The sequence below is a fragment of the Pleurodeles waltl genome, chromosome 12 (genome assembly GCF_031143425.1).
Source record: "Pleurodeles waltl isolate 20211129_DDA chromosome 12, aPleWal1.hap1.20221129, whole genome shotgun sequence".
NCBI classification, from domain to species: Eukaryota; Metazoa; Chordata; class Amphibia; order Caudata; family Salamandridae; genus Pleurodeles; species Pleurodeles waltl.
In genome coordinates this window covers 66,883,645-66,900,900 of record NC_090451.1, presented here as the reverse complement: position 1 = coordinate 66,900,900, position 17,256 = coordinate 66,883,645, and the positions used below count along the sequence as shown (strand labels likewise).

At 41.8% G+C, this 17,256-nt stretch overlaps 2 protein-coding genes across 2 annotated transcripts in view; one reads left to right on the top strand and one right to left on the bottom strand.

Moving 5' to 3' along the window:
- Nucleotides 1-7,994, bottom strand: part of DAPK3 (death associated protein kinase 3) — an 80,541-nt gene extending 72,547 nt beyond the window's left edge. The window contains exon 1 of the mRNA XM_069217931.1: nucleotides 7,867-7,994. The gene's annotated coding sequence lies outside the window, so the exon portion shown is untranslated. The remainder of the gene's footprint in view (nucleotides 1-7,866) is intronic.
- Nucleotides 7,995-9,161: 1,167 nt separating this feature from the next.
- SIL1 (SIL1 nucleotide exchange factor) lies at nucleotides 9,162-11,631 on the top strand. The gene has a single exon (XM_069217118.1). The coding sequence runs from the start codon at nucleotides 9,168-9,170 to the stop codon at nucleotides 10,560-10,562; it is 1,395 nt and encodes a 464-aa protein (XP_069073219.1). The 5' UTR covers nucleotides 9,162-9,167; the 3' UTR covers nucleotides 10,563-11,631.
- Nucleotides 11,632-17,256: the final 5,625 nt, after the last annotated feature.

Below are 17,256 nucleotides of genomic sequence, written 5' to 3'. Positions count from 1 at the left end.
TGACTGGGAGACAGTGCAGGTTTTTCAGGTGGTCTGTGATGTGGCAGTGGCAGTGGTGGGGGATGTCCAGGATGAGGCGTGCGGAGGCGTTCTGGATGCGTTGCAGCCTCTTCTGTAGTTTGGCCGTGGTTACTGCGCAGAGGGGACTGCCATAGTCCAGCTTGCTGCTTACGAGGGCTTGGGTGACTGTTCTGGTTTCAGTGGGTATCCATTTGTAGATCTTTCAGAGGGTGTTAAAGCAGGAGGAGTAGATGGCGTTGACTTGCTGGGTCATGGATAGTGAGGGGTCCAAGATGAATCCTAGGTTGCATGCGTGGTCGGTGGGAGTCGGAGTGGTTCTGAGTGGCAGGCCACCAGGAGTCATCCCATGCAGAGGGGGTTGAGCCGAAGATGAGGACTTCTGTCTTGTCGGAATTGAGTTTGAAGCAGCTGCTCTCCATCCATTCGGCAATGGCCTTCAATCCTTCATGGAGGTAGGTCTTGGCAGAGTCCTTGGTGAGGGAGAGGATCAGCTAGGTGTCGCCGGCTTACGAGATGATGTTGAGATTGTGGGATCGGGCCATGTTAGCGAGCGGGACCATGTAGACATTGAAGAGGGTCGGGCTGAGGGACGAACCCTGGGGTACGCCGCAGATGATTTCAGTGGCCTCCGAGCGGAATGGTGGGTGGCGGACTCTCTGGGTTCTGCCGGTGAGAAAGGAGGTGACCCAGTCCAGGGCTCTGTCGCAGATTCCAGCACTGCTGAGGCGTGAGCGTAGGGTGTGGTGGCAGACAGTGTCAAATGCAGCTTAAAAGAATTGAAAGCGTCTGTCACCTTGCCCTGAAAGTCAGGAGGAGCTGGGTGTCATCAGCAAACGAAATCACCTTCAGACCCCAGAATTAAACAATGTTTGCCAAGGGTTCCAAATAATCATGAAAAAGGGTACGACTCAAGGCAGACCCCTGGCCCCTGGAGTACCCCAAAATCAAGAGGCTTTGCAGCAGAAGTAAAAGGGCCAAGAAATACTACTCAAGGCCAGTCTTCAAGATAAGATTTAATCCAGGCCCACGCATGTCCCCGGACTCCAATATTTTTCAACCTTTTCAGTAAGATAGGGTGAGAAATTGTATCAAATGCGGACGACAAATCCAAGAGTACTACCATCCCCACTGCATCCTGATCAAGATTAGAGGAGCTATGAAAACTCATAAGGCCTTTTTTGTACACCAATTTTGCTGACTTATCATAGGACTTCCGCCATCTACGTTCAAGCTGTTTACAATAAGTCCTCTCCTCTCTTAAGGCATCCAAAAACCAAGGAGCCAATGGCCTGGATCGGTTTTGATCTATCAATCTCACCAGGCAATAAGATCTAAGGCTAAGAAAGCCAATTGTCCACCTGCTCTAAATCCAGATCAAGACCTGAGAATACTAGAAAAGTCAATTGAAGAGCCTCAGAAAAAAAAAAAAAAGTTCCAATATTTGGCACCAAGATCTGTAAGATTTCCGAAGTGGAGTCTGAAGAGTTGTTGTCCTGATGGTAACAATCTTAAAAGGAAGCAAAAAGTGGTCAGACCAAATCGATTTACACGCTGTACTTATAAGAACCTTCAGATTCACCATAAATTAAAGGAAACTACACAAACTACTGCAAAAAACTAGACTCTGCAATTATTTTTTTGATAAACAATGATGGCTAAAGTGTATGTTTACATACAGTCTGTAGTCCACTGAAATGGTAAAGTAAAGTCAAATGTAAAGTAAAGTCAAATTCTGTCATTGCTATAGTAGATCAGAGGATGATCTTAAAAGAAGCTTACACTCTGCTCCTCAAACCGTGACTCTCATAGATGAGAGGGTGTACAGATCAACTTCAGCAGGTGCTTTGCAGTATCAAAGGATGAAATGAATTACTGAAGAATAGAGAATGAACACTATTCCTCCCATAGTCCCTAGGTCAACAGCAGTGTCTGACATGGCTTTTCTGAAAGCCCTTTTAACAGAAACATCTACACACATGCTGTGAATTAGGTTTCTCAGGGCATGTGTATTAGTTTGACAAAAGTTAGTGATCTCTTGCTTTGAAGCTACATTTGTGCTAAACAGATCTCATATATAAACAACACAAAGCACTTTTTCCAGCTATGAACTAAAAATCAGAGTCAGTCCGTGATACCCTTATTTAAACTCATCATTAACTTAAGGAGATAACTAGGGCATTTAAACTTCTGGATAACTTCTTAGCACACATTCACAATCCAGCCAGTTTTATGTGCTCCCATGGATATGGAAACAGAAATGAATAATCATGCAAATTGGACTTTTCCCAGGGATTCAGGAACGTGTATAAATCCTTGTCTAGCAAACTGCCGTAATACTAGAATAAGTCCAGGCTTGTGGGGAGAGTGAATAGTATATGAAGAACATAAACCCCGAAAAACTCTCAGATTTTGAAGAAAGGTTTCAGAGGGAACAGAAATATTACGAAATACTTTATTTTGCTAAAACTACTGTGAAATACGAGTCAATAGCTAGTTCTTTCCAACTACACCACCTCATCAAGTATCTATCAAATTATGGAAAATAGTTAAATGTGACTGTCAAGGTAACCAGCTTCAGTACTACAACTATGAAACTATATTGTTTTAAGAAGATCTATTAAAAATATGCTTATTAAAATATACCTCCTTATTTTGTTTAAAATTTACATAGAGTTATCCTTAAAAAACAATTTTTAAAAAAAGGAGATGTGATCCCATTATACAACATCTGTGCGTTACCACTTTGCCAGTTATTTTACTTTCCTTGGAAAATGAATAGCTGATGTAACTTTTTACAGAGAAAAGAAAGAGGACATTTAGGTTTTAAAAAAGAAGATACCTTTGACAGAGGCTGGATGACAGTGAATGGCTCATTTACCGCTTCCCTGCCATATAACTGGATAGAGATTTTGAGTTCTTACCTCAGGTAAGTGCTTCTCATCTAGATCTTCAGTTAACTTTTTGGAGAGTAATTTGTAAAACTTTACGTCCAAACCTTTAAAAGGAATTCTTATGGGAATTTAAATACTTTCAATCCTAAAATGTTGGGAGTAAATGTAATGGAAAAAAATCCTTTCTTGCAGGAAAGCACATTGGAATCTGAAAATTCTCCAGCTGCAGTAATGCCCTGCCACATAACTTGTGAGTTTTTCCCTACAGGTAATAGACTCCCATTCATTAGCTGGCATTGACTGTTATAATTTCTTCCGTCATGATCACAAATTTGCTTAAAATTTTTTTTTATTTTATTACTCTGCTTCTATTTTCTCCTTTGGTTTTAGGATTCGCCTACAAAGCGCTTTCACTGTGTTTGTGAAATCTTTTGTATTTAATACATCTTAAAATGGGCTTACATCCCGCCCCTATTTCTTGTTTGTGTGCTTGCCACTTTATTTTCCTCCGTTTCTATTAGTTGTAGGGTTCTATTTCCTATTGTTCCTTGTCTGTTCTCTTATCAGTGTCCTGTGGCCCACGTACTCATTTTCATCCGTTTTGGCGGTTGGAACTTTTTTTATTAGGTTAGGCCTGCACATCGTGGCTGCGCGCATGTAAAGCATGCTTGTTTACTTTTCAGCCCCTTCACCCCTGCCCTCCTCCTGTTCTCCGCAGTATCAATATCCACCCCCGCCAGTCATGCCAGCCACTGCCCTACAATCTTTTCAAATTCGACCATCTCCCTTCATCCATTTGTTTTAAACCCCCCACAAACGCTCTTTACCCACCCTAGAGCCCTCCTCCAGCTGCACATTCATTGTTCCACACCCCCCTCGCTGTTTTGAGACCTTGCACATAAAAATTAAAATGCTATTATGTCGCGGTCAGCAATGGCCGTGCCACGGCTCTTTGTTTTTAATTTGTTTAAGCTAGTTTAAAAAGCACATTAACAAAGCCAAATATATTATGCATTTGGCTCGGTTAATGATTTGCAGAACATGTTTAACAGTTTGATTTGTCCGCAGCACCAGAACGCAGTGACAATGGTTGTTCATGCATCCCTACTGGCTGCTGCTCTTAGTATCAGCAGGGCAAGCTGATGAATGGGGAGAGCATATGGGGTGGGTGATGAGGGCGAGGCAGGGGAGCGAAGTCAGATTCAACTCCTCAGTCTGGAAGGCGTTCCTCTGAAGTACCTCCTCTGAGCATGTTTTCTTAGGGTTTACCTATGTTTTAATCCACATTTGTCAATATGTGAAAACCCGTGCAAGCCGCACATGTTCTGCTCTGCAGAACCTAGCGTTATATAAGGCTAAACGTTAACACCCAGGACCAAAAATAGAAGAAAAAAAAAAAAAGTCTCTGTCACATGTCTCCCAGTTTCACATAACTATGAAGGCTTATTCGCATTTCGCATTTTAGCAGTGGTGGTAGGTGCCATATAAACGGTGGACTGGACTTGACGGGAGAGAAGCACTCAAGAGTTTGTACCGTGCCAGACACACTGAGAAGGCACGCTCATACTGCAGTCCATGCCCAATCACGCTCCAGCTTGACTCAGCTTTCCGAACATTTCCTAAATATTTGCCTCCAGCCACCACTCGTCTCCTCGGACATCAGGAAGGGGAGTTCATGCCCAGCCGGAAATATCTCAGCATATTTTTTTGTTTCTTCCCAGAAATATTTACGTTTTGATGGCCACACTATTTAATTTTTGCCCCTTCCAACTTGGTATCTTTGAGATCTACACCCTCCTCATCCCACAAAAATGTTTTTGCTGTGTAGATCTTCACAGGATAGAATGTTACGTAGCCCTATGAATTTAGGCAGCTATGGCTCTCTCACACAAAAAAAACATTCTTTTTTGGGCCTTTCAGTTGAGGGCCAAACAGCAGCATACAACCAATGGGTAGGGTCAGACCTAGATACTGTCCTTCCAAAAAAATAAGTTAGACCCCGGCCATGCCCATCAAAAACTTGGTATAACAATTCATTAACAAATCCTAAACTTAAGTGCAAAAACACAAACATTAGACATTAAAATATAACTAGAACATTAAAACTGAGCTTAAAGTGCCACTAAAACTCTATTTTAAAAAATAAAATAAAAAATTCATAACAACCGAAGGGGATTTCCACGCACAGAAAATCCTGCAGAAAGGGTTTTTTCCTATTACACACAACTTGGCTAATCCGAGCTGCATGTCACAAATGCTCTGCAATAGTTTCAAAACACGAAACATCATGAATAATCTGGAGCAGTCAGTATCAGACAGTCTTCTGGATGGGGGGGACCTCATTCCTTTATTCAACAGACACAATTGTCTCCTCCTCGGAGAACGTGGAGCTAACTCCTCATTTCTGAGTTCGAAAAGATTTACTCTGACTGTTTTTTAAACTTGCAGGTTCCATCTACTCTGCATCACCACTAGACCCCCTTCAACCAAGAATCTGGCAACAAACATTGGTTATAAAGGATCTGCTACCTACTATCGGCCTCTGTTCTGAATTCTGAATGGTGGCCGATAGAGGCAACTTTGTTGCCCTGGTTTTATCAGAACTTTCTGCTGCCTTCAACACAGTGAATCATGATATCCTGATTCACAGATAAGCAGAGATAGGGGTTAGGAGGATTGCCTTGAATTGATTACACTCATTTCTTAGTAATAGACACTAGTCAATTCACCTTCCACCTTTCTGCTCTCATTTCAGGGCATTGGTCAAGGAGTACCACAGGACTCCTCGTTGAGTCCCACCTTGTTTAGCATTTACCTTAGACTACTGGCCAGGATGATCCACCATCATGGTGTCCTATTTACAATTACGCTGATAACACCCCAATTATCCTTGCTGTGGATCAATCTTCTCTAACCTCTTTTGAAATATTTCATAGCTTTATCGGGAATATCTCCACTTGTGTCACACAGAATACCCATAAGTTCAATGGAGATGAGACTCGGGTATGTCGTTACTCCAAAGGAAAGAAACCACAGCAACTGCCCTCTGATTTCTGCTTCTGGTCAGGGGAAGCTCCTCCTACCACCTCTTCAGCCATGAGAATCCTGGGGTTTCAATTTGACATGGACCTTCCGTTAACATCTCCATTCAATAAATTTTCCACTACATGTTTTGCCCTCTTAGAAGCACTTTAGGACAGGGATCTTCAAACTTGAGGGTGGGCTTCCCTAGGGGGGCCTCACATGATCCCAGTGGGCCCCAGGCTCTGCCCCAATGATTTATTATGCAGATAACAGTGCTTTGTTTTAAGTAGAAAAGAATGTATTGCATTTCTAAAATTGTAACAGAAAGTAACTGAAATGTTTAAATAAGTCTATTTAAACATTGCCAACTTAATTGAATAAATGTGAAAAAATTCTGAGGGGAACGATTATTTTTTTCCACCTGAGGGGGTGCAGCATTAAATAGTTTGGAAACCACTACTTTAGAAGCCTCTACCTTTACTTCTGGCACATTTGCGGCCACTGGAGAGCCAGGTGGCAATTCTAAGTAGATTAGATTATGATAACTCCTTATTCCTATTCTTCCCTAAATACTTGCCCAAACAGATGTAGAGGATTCAGACTACAGCAGCACAGCTGGCATTAACCCTTCCCAGTCACTCCACAGCTAATAAACCCTTGGACAAATGTCACTGGCTTGCTATGCTCAAATCCCTGTGTCTGGTGCATAAGACCATCCATCAGGTAGGGCCCTCACACCTGTGTAAAAAAAAAAAAAAAAAAAAAAAAAAATCCTCTGGGAGCATCCACACGCAGGCTGCGGTCTTACAATACTAATCTTTTTGTCCTACCTAAAATCAAGCGCTTACATTCTAAGATAGATCTTTTTTCTGCTCAAATGTCTCGTCTTTAAACCAACCTTCCCTCCTTTCTTCGCTCAATCACAAAACTGTTACATTTTAGGAAATTACTGAAAACCCAGCTTTGTACTCAATGATGCAAGCATAGAATCGAATCAGTATGGCACTCAGCAGTTACTTAGGGCCAGATGTAGCAAAGGTTTTTACCCATTCTGTGTCTATGGGAAAAAGTGTTCGTACATATGGCCCTTAGAGCAAGGACAGTTTTCTAAATAGCAACTGTGCTTTAGGAAAGGAAAATATATAAAATAAATAAATAAATGGCACCCACAACAAGAAAAATAACAAGCACTGATAATGTCAACAGCTCTCGCCTACAAAAGAGTTATTGTGAATGCGGAAAGTTGCACTGTAGAAGTATACTGGACACATTTTCAACAGGGTGGATCGAGAGACAGTAACACTTTCCGCATTCTTCTCCACTGATTACGGCCTTCCATTATCTCTGCCCCCTTATTAATTCCCAAAAATGCAGGTCTATTATTTGTTGCAACGATGGTCCCCCTTTCTTAAACTATGCTGTTGCCTTTCATTTCTCTATATATAGTAATAACGTTAGCTTCTCTTCGGGGATAACAGTATCCACTTCATCATAGTATTACTGTTCACTGCACAGAACCCTGATCCTGATATATTGATAAAGCGTGGTGTCTCTCATTAGCTTCCGCTTAATGCAGCTCGTCACCCCGCCCCATACCTTCGTCTCATTGCTTCCCACGGATGAACATCACTCCAGCACCTAGTATGTAACCTACACAAAGAAACTGAAGCCAGTGCACGGAATGGCCAGTTTAAGCGCACAAGACTAAACCAAGTAATTGAAAATAATTAATAACGCTGGACTAGCCACTGCCCTTTGGGGTTCAGAGCAACTTGCTGTCCAGCGTGCAGCGCTTTAATGCCTCCTCAGGGGTAATAAGCGCTACATAGCTCATTTCAACAATTTTTTTTCTCTTGGTTCTTAACAAGGATCACTTTCACACAATCCCCACCGCCGTGAAGAGCCCAAGTGTTCTCCCACCTCCACTCACCGGAGATAAACCGATCATCTCCTTCTCGCCCTCTCCATCAGCCTCCGCCAGATGCCACAACCAGAGACCCATCTCGCCCTCAGCTGGCTACTCCCGCATACGTCACTCTGCACCTCAGAGCTTCAGGATTGGCTACATTAGTGCTTCGGAGAGGTCTTTTTTAATTGGTTATATTTACTATCACTCACTTGGGGCAGCCCACTGACACATGTAGGGCGTTGAAAAAAAGTAAAATGCCGCCCAACGATTGGTGCAAGGTCTTGTCAATGAAATTAGTGACCGCCTCCGCGAGCAGTGGCTAGACGACTACTTCCTTATTCGGTCTTTTTCTTGTATCTTCCTATATTGTGTTTACAGTAACATAGACAAAATGGAGCAAAACGCATTTGTTGGAATTAAACCAGACCGTTGTTTGTGTGCACGGTTACTATGAAGCCAACCTTCTCTGTACTGCGACATTTACAATAAATACCGTTGTGTGCGTTTACGCGTACATTGTTGATAGCCTACGTCCTCTTTCTATGTTCATAACTTCAGCTGTTTCGTGTCGAGGGTGCAAGAGGTGCAGCCATTTTGGGATGGTGCTTTTATAGCGGTAACTATTGTAGTATAACTCTACGCTTTGATTTATGTAGTCTGGAATCGTGACCTCTGGGACCATAGAAAGATTGAAAACACCTAGTCTAATATTTTAAATATGTGATCAGAAGGATGTAGTCACTTTTCTCCGAATGTCTTCACTTGAATTCATTTACCTAATTGGGGGCTATGGTAGCACTGTTCAAAGATGGCGCCCGATTTGATTAGCAAATGTCCCCCTGGCACGACAACGCTGAAGTAACAACGTCGTAACCACGTGTCATTAGCTTGTAGGTTAGGAACACTGCTTAGCCAGACCCCGCCCCGTTCTCGATGGTCGCCATCTCATAATGAGAGCGTTTGAAATATATGCACGCACACCGTGTTTAAAAGAAGTTGAATAAATCCAGACCTTTCGCTAAAGTCCGTCAGAGCACGAATTTACAATGTATAAATTAAATTTGCATTCATTATATGAGAACGCCCCATAATGTTTACAAATATGTGTATTTTTAGAATAATTCGTGCTTTTAGCGGTTTACTTTAAATATATTACAGATGTATCATTTGTGTCATTCGATGCTACTAAGTCCAGTCATATCATAATATGTATAACGAGTTATTTCTAGTCCAGCACAGAGGCTTAGACTTCCACACTTTGCCCCGTACGTCCGAATATATTTACCTTGTTGGTACCGAGGTGTTGTCTGTTTTTTATTTCCATGACACGGAAGTTAGTAGTGGATCATCACAGGTCTGTGACAAACATGGGGCTTGTGTTGCTGCTCGTGTGCACGCTGTTCCTCTGCACTGCGTCTAGTCAGGACACTTCAGACAAGGCATTTGCCCTGATCACGACAGGAGGTAGCAGTGCTAAAGAGGACACCGCCGAGGAGGCAGTAGTAGAGGATGACCTGGACCCTGAAGACCAGCAGGTCTTTCATCCCACCCACGAATGGCAGGTGGTGAGACCTGGCCAAGCTGTGCCACCTGGGCTGCACATGCGGCTCAACCTGCAGACAGGAGTCAACGAGGCCAAGCTGCAAGGCACAGAGGCCGCTGCAAAGAAAGGTACAAAGAAGGAGACAAAGCTACATCTGGACCCCAGACTCTACACCCCACAGGAGCTCAAGGAGGCGCTGGCTAAAATCAAGGAAGATGCAGCAGCCGAGAGCCCAGAGGAGAAGACACGTAAGGAGGAGGTCAAGCAGAAGTTTCGCCCCATAGAAGAGCTCAAGCAAGAGTTTGAACGCCTTCAAATGAACATCGAGAGTGATTTTCAGATAATGACAAGGCTGCTACAGGTCCTGAACAGTTCCAAGTCCACCTTAGATGAAAAATCTGCAGCCCTGTATGACCTGGAGTACTATGTCCACCAGGTGGACAATGCCCAGGACTTGCTTCCTCTTGGGGGTCTCCAGTTGGTCATTAATGGTCTTAACAGTACGGAGCCCGTGCTAAAAGAGCGCTCAGCATTTGTTCTTGGAGCGGCTCTGTCTAGTAACCCTAAGGTTCAGATCAAAGCTGTGGAAGGTGGTGCCTTACAGAAGTTGCTGGTCATTCTGGCAACTGGTCAACCACTGCCTGTAAAGAAGAAGGCTCTCTTCGCATTGTCATGCTTGCTGAGACAGTTTCCCTATGCCCAGCAACAGTTCCTCAGATTGGGAGGTCTTGATGTGCTCAAAGGTCTCTACAGGGATAAGGAGACACAAAACCTCTCTGTTCGCGTGGTGACACTGCTGTATGACCTGATAGTGGAAAAGAAGATTGCTTTAGAGGCTGCAAATGGCAGTGAAATTGAAAAGGAAAAAAGTCAACAATACAGCCAGGTTGACCTCATCGGGGCGGTAGTGGACCAAGGCTGGTGTACTCTCATTCCTGGCCTCCTTGGTGTGCCGGACCATGACCATCGAGAAAAAGTTCTAAAAATCATAAAGCTGCTGCTTTCCACCTGCGAAGACTCTTTTAAAACTGACGAACAGCTGGGTACAACTTTGTCTGTTCTCATAAGGGAATACCAAGATCTTTGGACAGAAGAGCAAAGGGAAGGGGAAAAAGATGGATACTTTAAAGAGATTTTTAGTACTGTAAGTGGCATAATGGAAGGGTTAAGGTGACAGGTTCATTATATTTGACATTTCAAATGAAAGCAGTTTCAGCACTTTCACCTATTTTGTTGCTAGTTACAGATATATTTTCCACAAAACGAATTCATCTGATCTTCTGGATTATGATACTGTTGCAAATGGCCTTCCCAACTGTTATGCTCCAGGTATCTTTATGTTTACACAGTTCCCTTATGAATGTAAAATGATGAAGATGGACTGTCCCAAGTGGCCAGTGAAAAATTATCTGATGTATGGGTCCTGTACACAAGGATGTTTCTCCTGATTAATTTAAATAAATAACACCTATGATTTCTGGAACAAGTACCTTCTTTTCACCAACAAACTCTGTTTACCTTCGTCCAACTAAAAGAGAAATGTCAAACCTTGTCTTACGACTTATTGATCCCTCTTTATTGAATTCAGACATTTCTAAAGACTTGAGTGCATTTGGCGTACAACACTACATTTATTGCCCTTAACACAAACTTTTGCACCAAACTTTTACAACAAAGTAGGAGAATACATTTTACAGTCAACATACGCTGTAAAGAATAAACATAGTGAGAAAAGACCGCAGATCAGAATTAATCAAAGTGCCAAAGTCAACAAATTTGATGCAATAAGTAGCGAATGATCTGCTATGTTGTACAGGTTGTAACCCTTTAAACTTATGATTTAGTCAGTTTGCTGAATGAATAGGATGGATTTGTAGAGTGCACAGCTACTTAGTGTCCTGGGGTTAAGAGGTGGGAAACTGTCATACGGAGACCTGCTGTGATATGTGGCACACTATTGAAAGAACTGCCATTTCAGGTGATCAGGAATGTTGTAGTGGGTCTGTTTTACGACGGCACTGTAAATGAGTGACTTGTATGCTTCTGCGTTGCACGCTGTCAGTTCTCATGATGCACAGAAAAATATGTTCTCAAGTTCAATACATTATTATTAGAATACATTGTGATATATTAAAAAACATTCGTATTAGGGAAAAGCTGTTTCCATTGTCATCCCTGTATATTTTACACAATTGTGTTGAAAATGTGACTTGATTAAAATAGTCATTTGCAGTTGAAAAAAATGTTACTTTCAGTTTAGAGCATACATTTTCCCATTACACGCATATATATTTAGCCCACGTACTTTCCATTAGAACTAACAACTAAGAAACAACACACACACAGACCACCTTTCATGCACCCACTGCAGCCCAGATAGTCAATATAGCCAGCTAGCTAACACAAGGCACCTACCAACACCGTTCACTAATATACAGTACACCAAAAACATCTGACAGACACATCATATAAAACAAATCACATATGTGCCATGTAGATTGGTATCACTGTACTTGATATCAATACATCGTACCATAACAGCACATGCACTAACAAGCAACAGAACACATTGGAGTTCCTAATGCAAAATCAACAATGCTTTCCCAGATACTTCACATGGTTAGATATGCTAGTAGTACATGCCACTCACCCCCAAAAAACAATAAGCATAAACTCTCTGGTTTCAGCCTTCAGACACCAAAATCACACACCCCACAGCTCAGTGATTAGACCCAACCTCTTGATTGTGAGACAGACTTCAGAATAATACTGATAACCAAGATCAGCCTCCAGTCTGTAATGAAATTCTCTGAACCATGTCAGAAAATCACATGCACTACAGAAAGCATTAATAGGTCCTACAGTGACAGAATCTGTGCTTCCTGAATGTCACTATCTTAAAATACCACAAAAAAACCTCTAAATCCAACAATTACTTTTGAGAACGAGCTAGTGCAGTGCATCTTTGTGTGATTCTCTCCTCATCTCTGTACTTGAGGGTTGGTTTCAGTAGTCTTCTTAGATATTTAGAAGGATCTCTTAAATTATTTCATTGCGTATTGTAGTACAAAACGACTGCGAACACACTTGGTTGTTTCGTACGAAGATCCTTTTAATCAACCTACTTGAGCGGTGTCGCGTTTGCAAGCCGCTCCAACCGCTCCCACATTCAAACGCCATTCACAATAATGTTGAGAATACGAGCGCCCTTGGGCGCAAAACAAGCGCTCGTGCATATCAACACCTGATATGACACATCCCTCTCTTTCGTTAATTTTGCATAACCAACGATAAACAAAACGTAGCACATTAGAGTCACAATTTTTTGTGTATTACACAACTAAGGAAAGAATGATCTCCAAGTAAACAAAAACAAGGAAAAGAAAAAACGCAATAAAAATAAACAATTACAGGAATATACACTGTCAAATTCAAGTTTTTTTTTTTTTTTTTTTTTTTTAAATAAGATTCTTTCTACTAAGGAACCTACAGTTCACAAATTCTTATATTAATTAAACACACCTTCGTAATGCATGTATATATATTTTTATATAGAGTTTACGTTTGACGTTTGATTCTCTTACATAATCATCGAAATATGCAGATGGTCTCCTCTCTCTCACTGCTCTGTTTTCCTTCCTATTACCATCCTCTTTCGCACCTATTTGCTCACTCACTCCATTTCTCTCATCATCACTCAAAGAAAAACCTGGCGAGACATCACAAATTGGTTTCTTAACTTCTCCCTTAGAAAACGTAAAACCACTACAACCTTCTGCAGCATCAGTAATGTTTGTTTTTGACTCCTCACTTACCCTTCCCTTCTGATACAAAGCCACGCTGTGTTTATTCCATTTATTTCCATTGGCTAAAACAATGTAAAAATTACTCACTTGCTTAACCTCGAAAGGACCACGGAACTTAAACCAACTAGCACCCCTACGTCCGTCTTTTACTTTCACCCAAACTCCAGCTTGTATACCTGAATGTCTACTCGACTGTGAAATTTCTACATGGCCGTCCATCTTTGCTACACCACCCTCCAACCAACTAGGGACCAACTTTGTTCTGGCCTTATGTCCCCTCATGAACTCAAAAGGTGTCTTTCCCTTGTCTCTTAGCTGCGTGGTGCGATGAGCCCAAACTGCCTCATGCACTGCTATATCAATGTTTTGATTATTCTGCACCACCAATTGAATTGTATCTTTGATCATACAGGTCATATGCTCAACAATGCCTTTGGCTTGGGGATTATAAAGTGCAGTACGATTGTGCGTGATGCCATAAGCCAACAAAAACTCCTTAATCTCAAAAGATGTCGATGGTGTACCATTGTCAGTAATAATGTTACAGGGACAACCTTCCTTCCAAACAATATCCTCTAGAATGGCAATGGTGTTCCTTGTCGACACCTCTCTCATAAACACCACCTCAATCCATTTAGAAAACACATCCACCAAGGCTAAAGCAAATCTCAGATTGTGGTCTAAATCAGGCAGTGGCCCTATAAAATCCAGGCAGACTGTGTGCCACACTTCACCAGAATCTTCAATATGACCCATCAAAGACTTCTTTCCAAGTTTTAATCTTTTTTCGCTCTCCCTACAATGTACACACTCTTGCACCCAGTGGGCGGTTTGCATATCAACATCAGGCCACCAAAATTTTTCTTTAACCCTCCTTTGAGTCAGCATTAGGCCTTAATTTCCTTTATGTGCCAATTGTATAATTCTCCTTCTTACATTCTCCGGGGGCACACATTTATTACCTCTCATCACTACCCCACCTTCGCTCAACGACAGTTCATCCAAAACTTTAATATAAGGTCTCACTGATACTGCAACAGCACTTTCTCTCTTACCCCCATCAACAATCATCTTACTCACACACTGTAGCACCAAATCATTCATCATTTCTTGTAACCATTCTGTTTTAGAAAAAACTCCCAAACCATGTTGCACTATATCCTCCATCCATGCTACCGCTCCCTCTTCTCCCTTTGTCAAAACTGCCTCACCATTGACTAACTTCCAATCCACCGCGAGCCGTGAAAGTGTGTCAGCCTGAACATTTCGCCACCCTTGAATGTACTTAACATTATATACATACTCCTGGAAACGAGCCGCCAACCTGGCCAATCTTGCAGAACCCTTACCCGCACCTCCTGCTGACAACACCTTAATTAGAGGCTTGTAATCTGTTCTCAACTTGAAACTGATGTCCCACAAAAATGTCCTAAAGTATTCCACTGACCAGGCAGCTGCTAAGGCTTCTCGCTCTATGACAGAGTAATTTCTTTCACTTTCAGTGAGTGAGCGCGAGGCAAAAGCCACAGTCCTCTCCACACCTTGGGGCAATTGAGATAATACCGCACCTACACCGGACACACTTGCATCCACAGTGAGAATAGTAGGAAATAATGTATTGAAGGGTACCAGAATTCATGCAGCACACACTTCGCATTTTATATTGTCAAAACATTCTTGTTGTTCGTCTGACCATATGAAATTGCAATCTTTGCGCAACAATGCTCTCAACCCTTCTGTTTTGTCAGCAACATTTTCAACACATTTTTGAATAATACTTTTTGAGGCCTATAAAAAATATTAATTCATCCTTGTTCCTCGGACACGGAGAGAGCTTTATAGCTTCTAACAGATCTCTTTTCGGCTTCACTCCTTCACCTGAAATAGTGTGACCCAAATACTCAATCACCTTAGTCAAGAAGACAGACGCATTTCTCTTTCCTTAGAGTAAGCCCCACCTCCTGAAGTTTTTTGAGCACCCTTCTCAAAATTTGATTGTGTTCCAAAACAATTGATGCAAATACTAAAATTTCATCTTGAAAACATATAACATTGTTGAAACCCTCAAACACATGTGACGTCATACGCTGAAAGACACTTGCAGCAGATGATAGACCAAAGGGCATTCTGATGAAACGGAAGGTGCCATCCATGGTAATGAATTCAGTAATGTCCTGCAAACCGGATTTGATGGTAAGCACTCTTAAGGTCCAATTTAGTAAAGAACTTCCCCCGTTGAGCAACATAATGAGTTCATTAATATTGGGTAAAGGAAAATTATCCGGCACAATGTTCTGATTGACACTGCTGAGGTCCACACAAAATCTTAACTGGCCACTAGATTTTTTTTGTGATTACAACGGTAGAAACCCAATCAGAAGCTTCTACAGGTTCAATCACCCCCTCCTTCAACATATCTTTTAACAATTTGCTAACCTCTTCCCTGACTACAATGGGTACCTTCCTAACTTTATGTTTCACTGCAACTGCTCCCGGCTTCATGCAAATTTTATGCACGTAAACTTTAGCTCCCCCAACTCTTCTCGAAATACTTCTTTCACTTCTTCAAGAATAACGCTGACATCACCATCTTCAACAATTATTATTTGTTCAGAACCTCTTGGATTCACAATTATATTCAGGTCGTATTGGTGCATCCAACCTAATATTGATAGTCTGCTCTCAGCCACATATACTTTCCCAAATGTTTCTCTTGTTTTAAAGCGAATCACAGCCGAGAAACCTCCAACATTTCAATTTCCTCCCCTTGGTAACCACCTGGACTAATATCTTAGCTGTCAACTCAAGTTGCGGCCAATTCCTCATAAAAACATCTTTCGGAATAATAGTATATTTTGATCCAGTATCTAACATCAATTCTACATTTATATTTTCGACGGTGAACAAAGCTTTGTGCCTACTTTCTCTTCTGTCACTAACCATTTTGTTATCCTCACCCAGGCTAAGTATGTGATCAGACGGCTCGCATCTGGCTTCATACGCTGCCACACCCTTCTACTTAGGCCATTCAGTGCACATCCGTGCAAAGTGACCTTTGCGTCCACACCTCCTGCATTCTTTTCCCGATGGCAAAACATCCTTTAGATTCACTGCTGTGTAAACTACTACCACACCTGTTACATTTCTTCTTATTAAAAATAGATTTCTGTACCTTTTTTGTATCTTGTGTTCTTTTTTCCACAACATACACACTACCACCATTGCTTTCCACACCACCAATTTCCTGTGTTACTTGTTGTTCTCTACCTCCATTGCTATTCCTCCCCATTTCTTTCATGCATAATTCTGATTCTTCTACCACTTTGGCCATGCCAATAGCATCTTTCAGACTAGGATTCTTTGCAGCCCACAATCTTTCCTGAATTTTCCTACTTTTACACTGGACCATTAACTGATCTCTAATAGTTTCTTCACACATGTCACCAAAATGGCATTTTGCAGATAACTCTCTCAATCTGGATTCAAACTCATCAATCAACTCACCCACCCTTTGTGGTTGGGTATAAAACTTATACCTTGCCAACACTACATTAGTCTCCTTTGCAAACCTATTGCTTAATCTCAGTCTAGCTTGTCTGTACTCACCAGTAATACAAGCTCCATTATCTGTAGCCACAGGCATAAATTTGAATAGTCTCTGCGCCTCCAAACCCAAGCAATTCAATAAAATTGCTTTTTTCCGGGCAGAACTAAAATCCTTGCTATCTAATGCCAACAAATAATTATCAAACATATCTGTCCAGTCTTCCCACTGGATCAATGGTACTCCTTGATGTGGAAGGAAACATGGTGGTGCAGAAATTGAAACGTGTTCCATAATGCTAACGAATAAATAGAAGAGGGACCGGGAGATTACAGGTCCAGTGTACAGCCTCCCAATGTAAACGTTATTAATCTAAGAGTACACTGTTCCTATCCAGATAGTTTATTAGAGTGAACAGAAATCTCCAGGAGCAAGAACCCTCATGCATCGCAATGGATGACTGGCTTCATCATTGGGACGGCTCCTCGTTAGGCTGGTACTGCAATGCCTAATGGGCT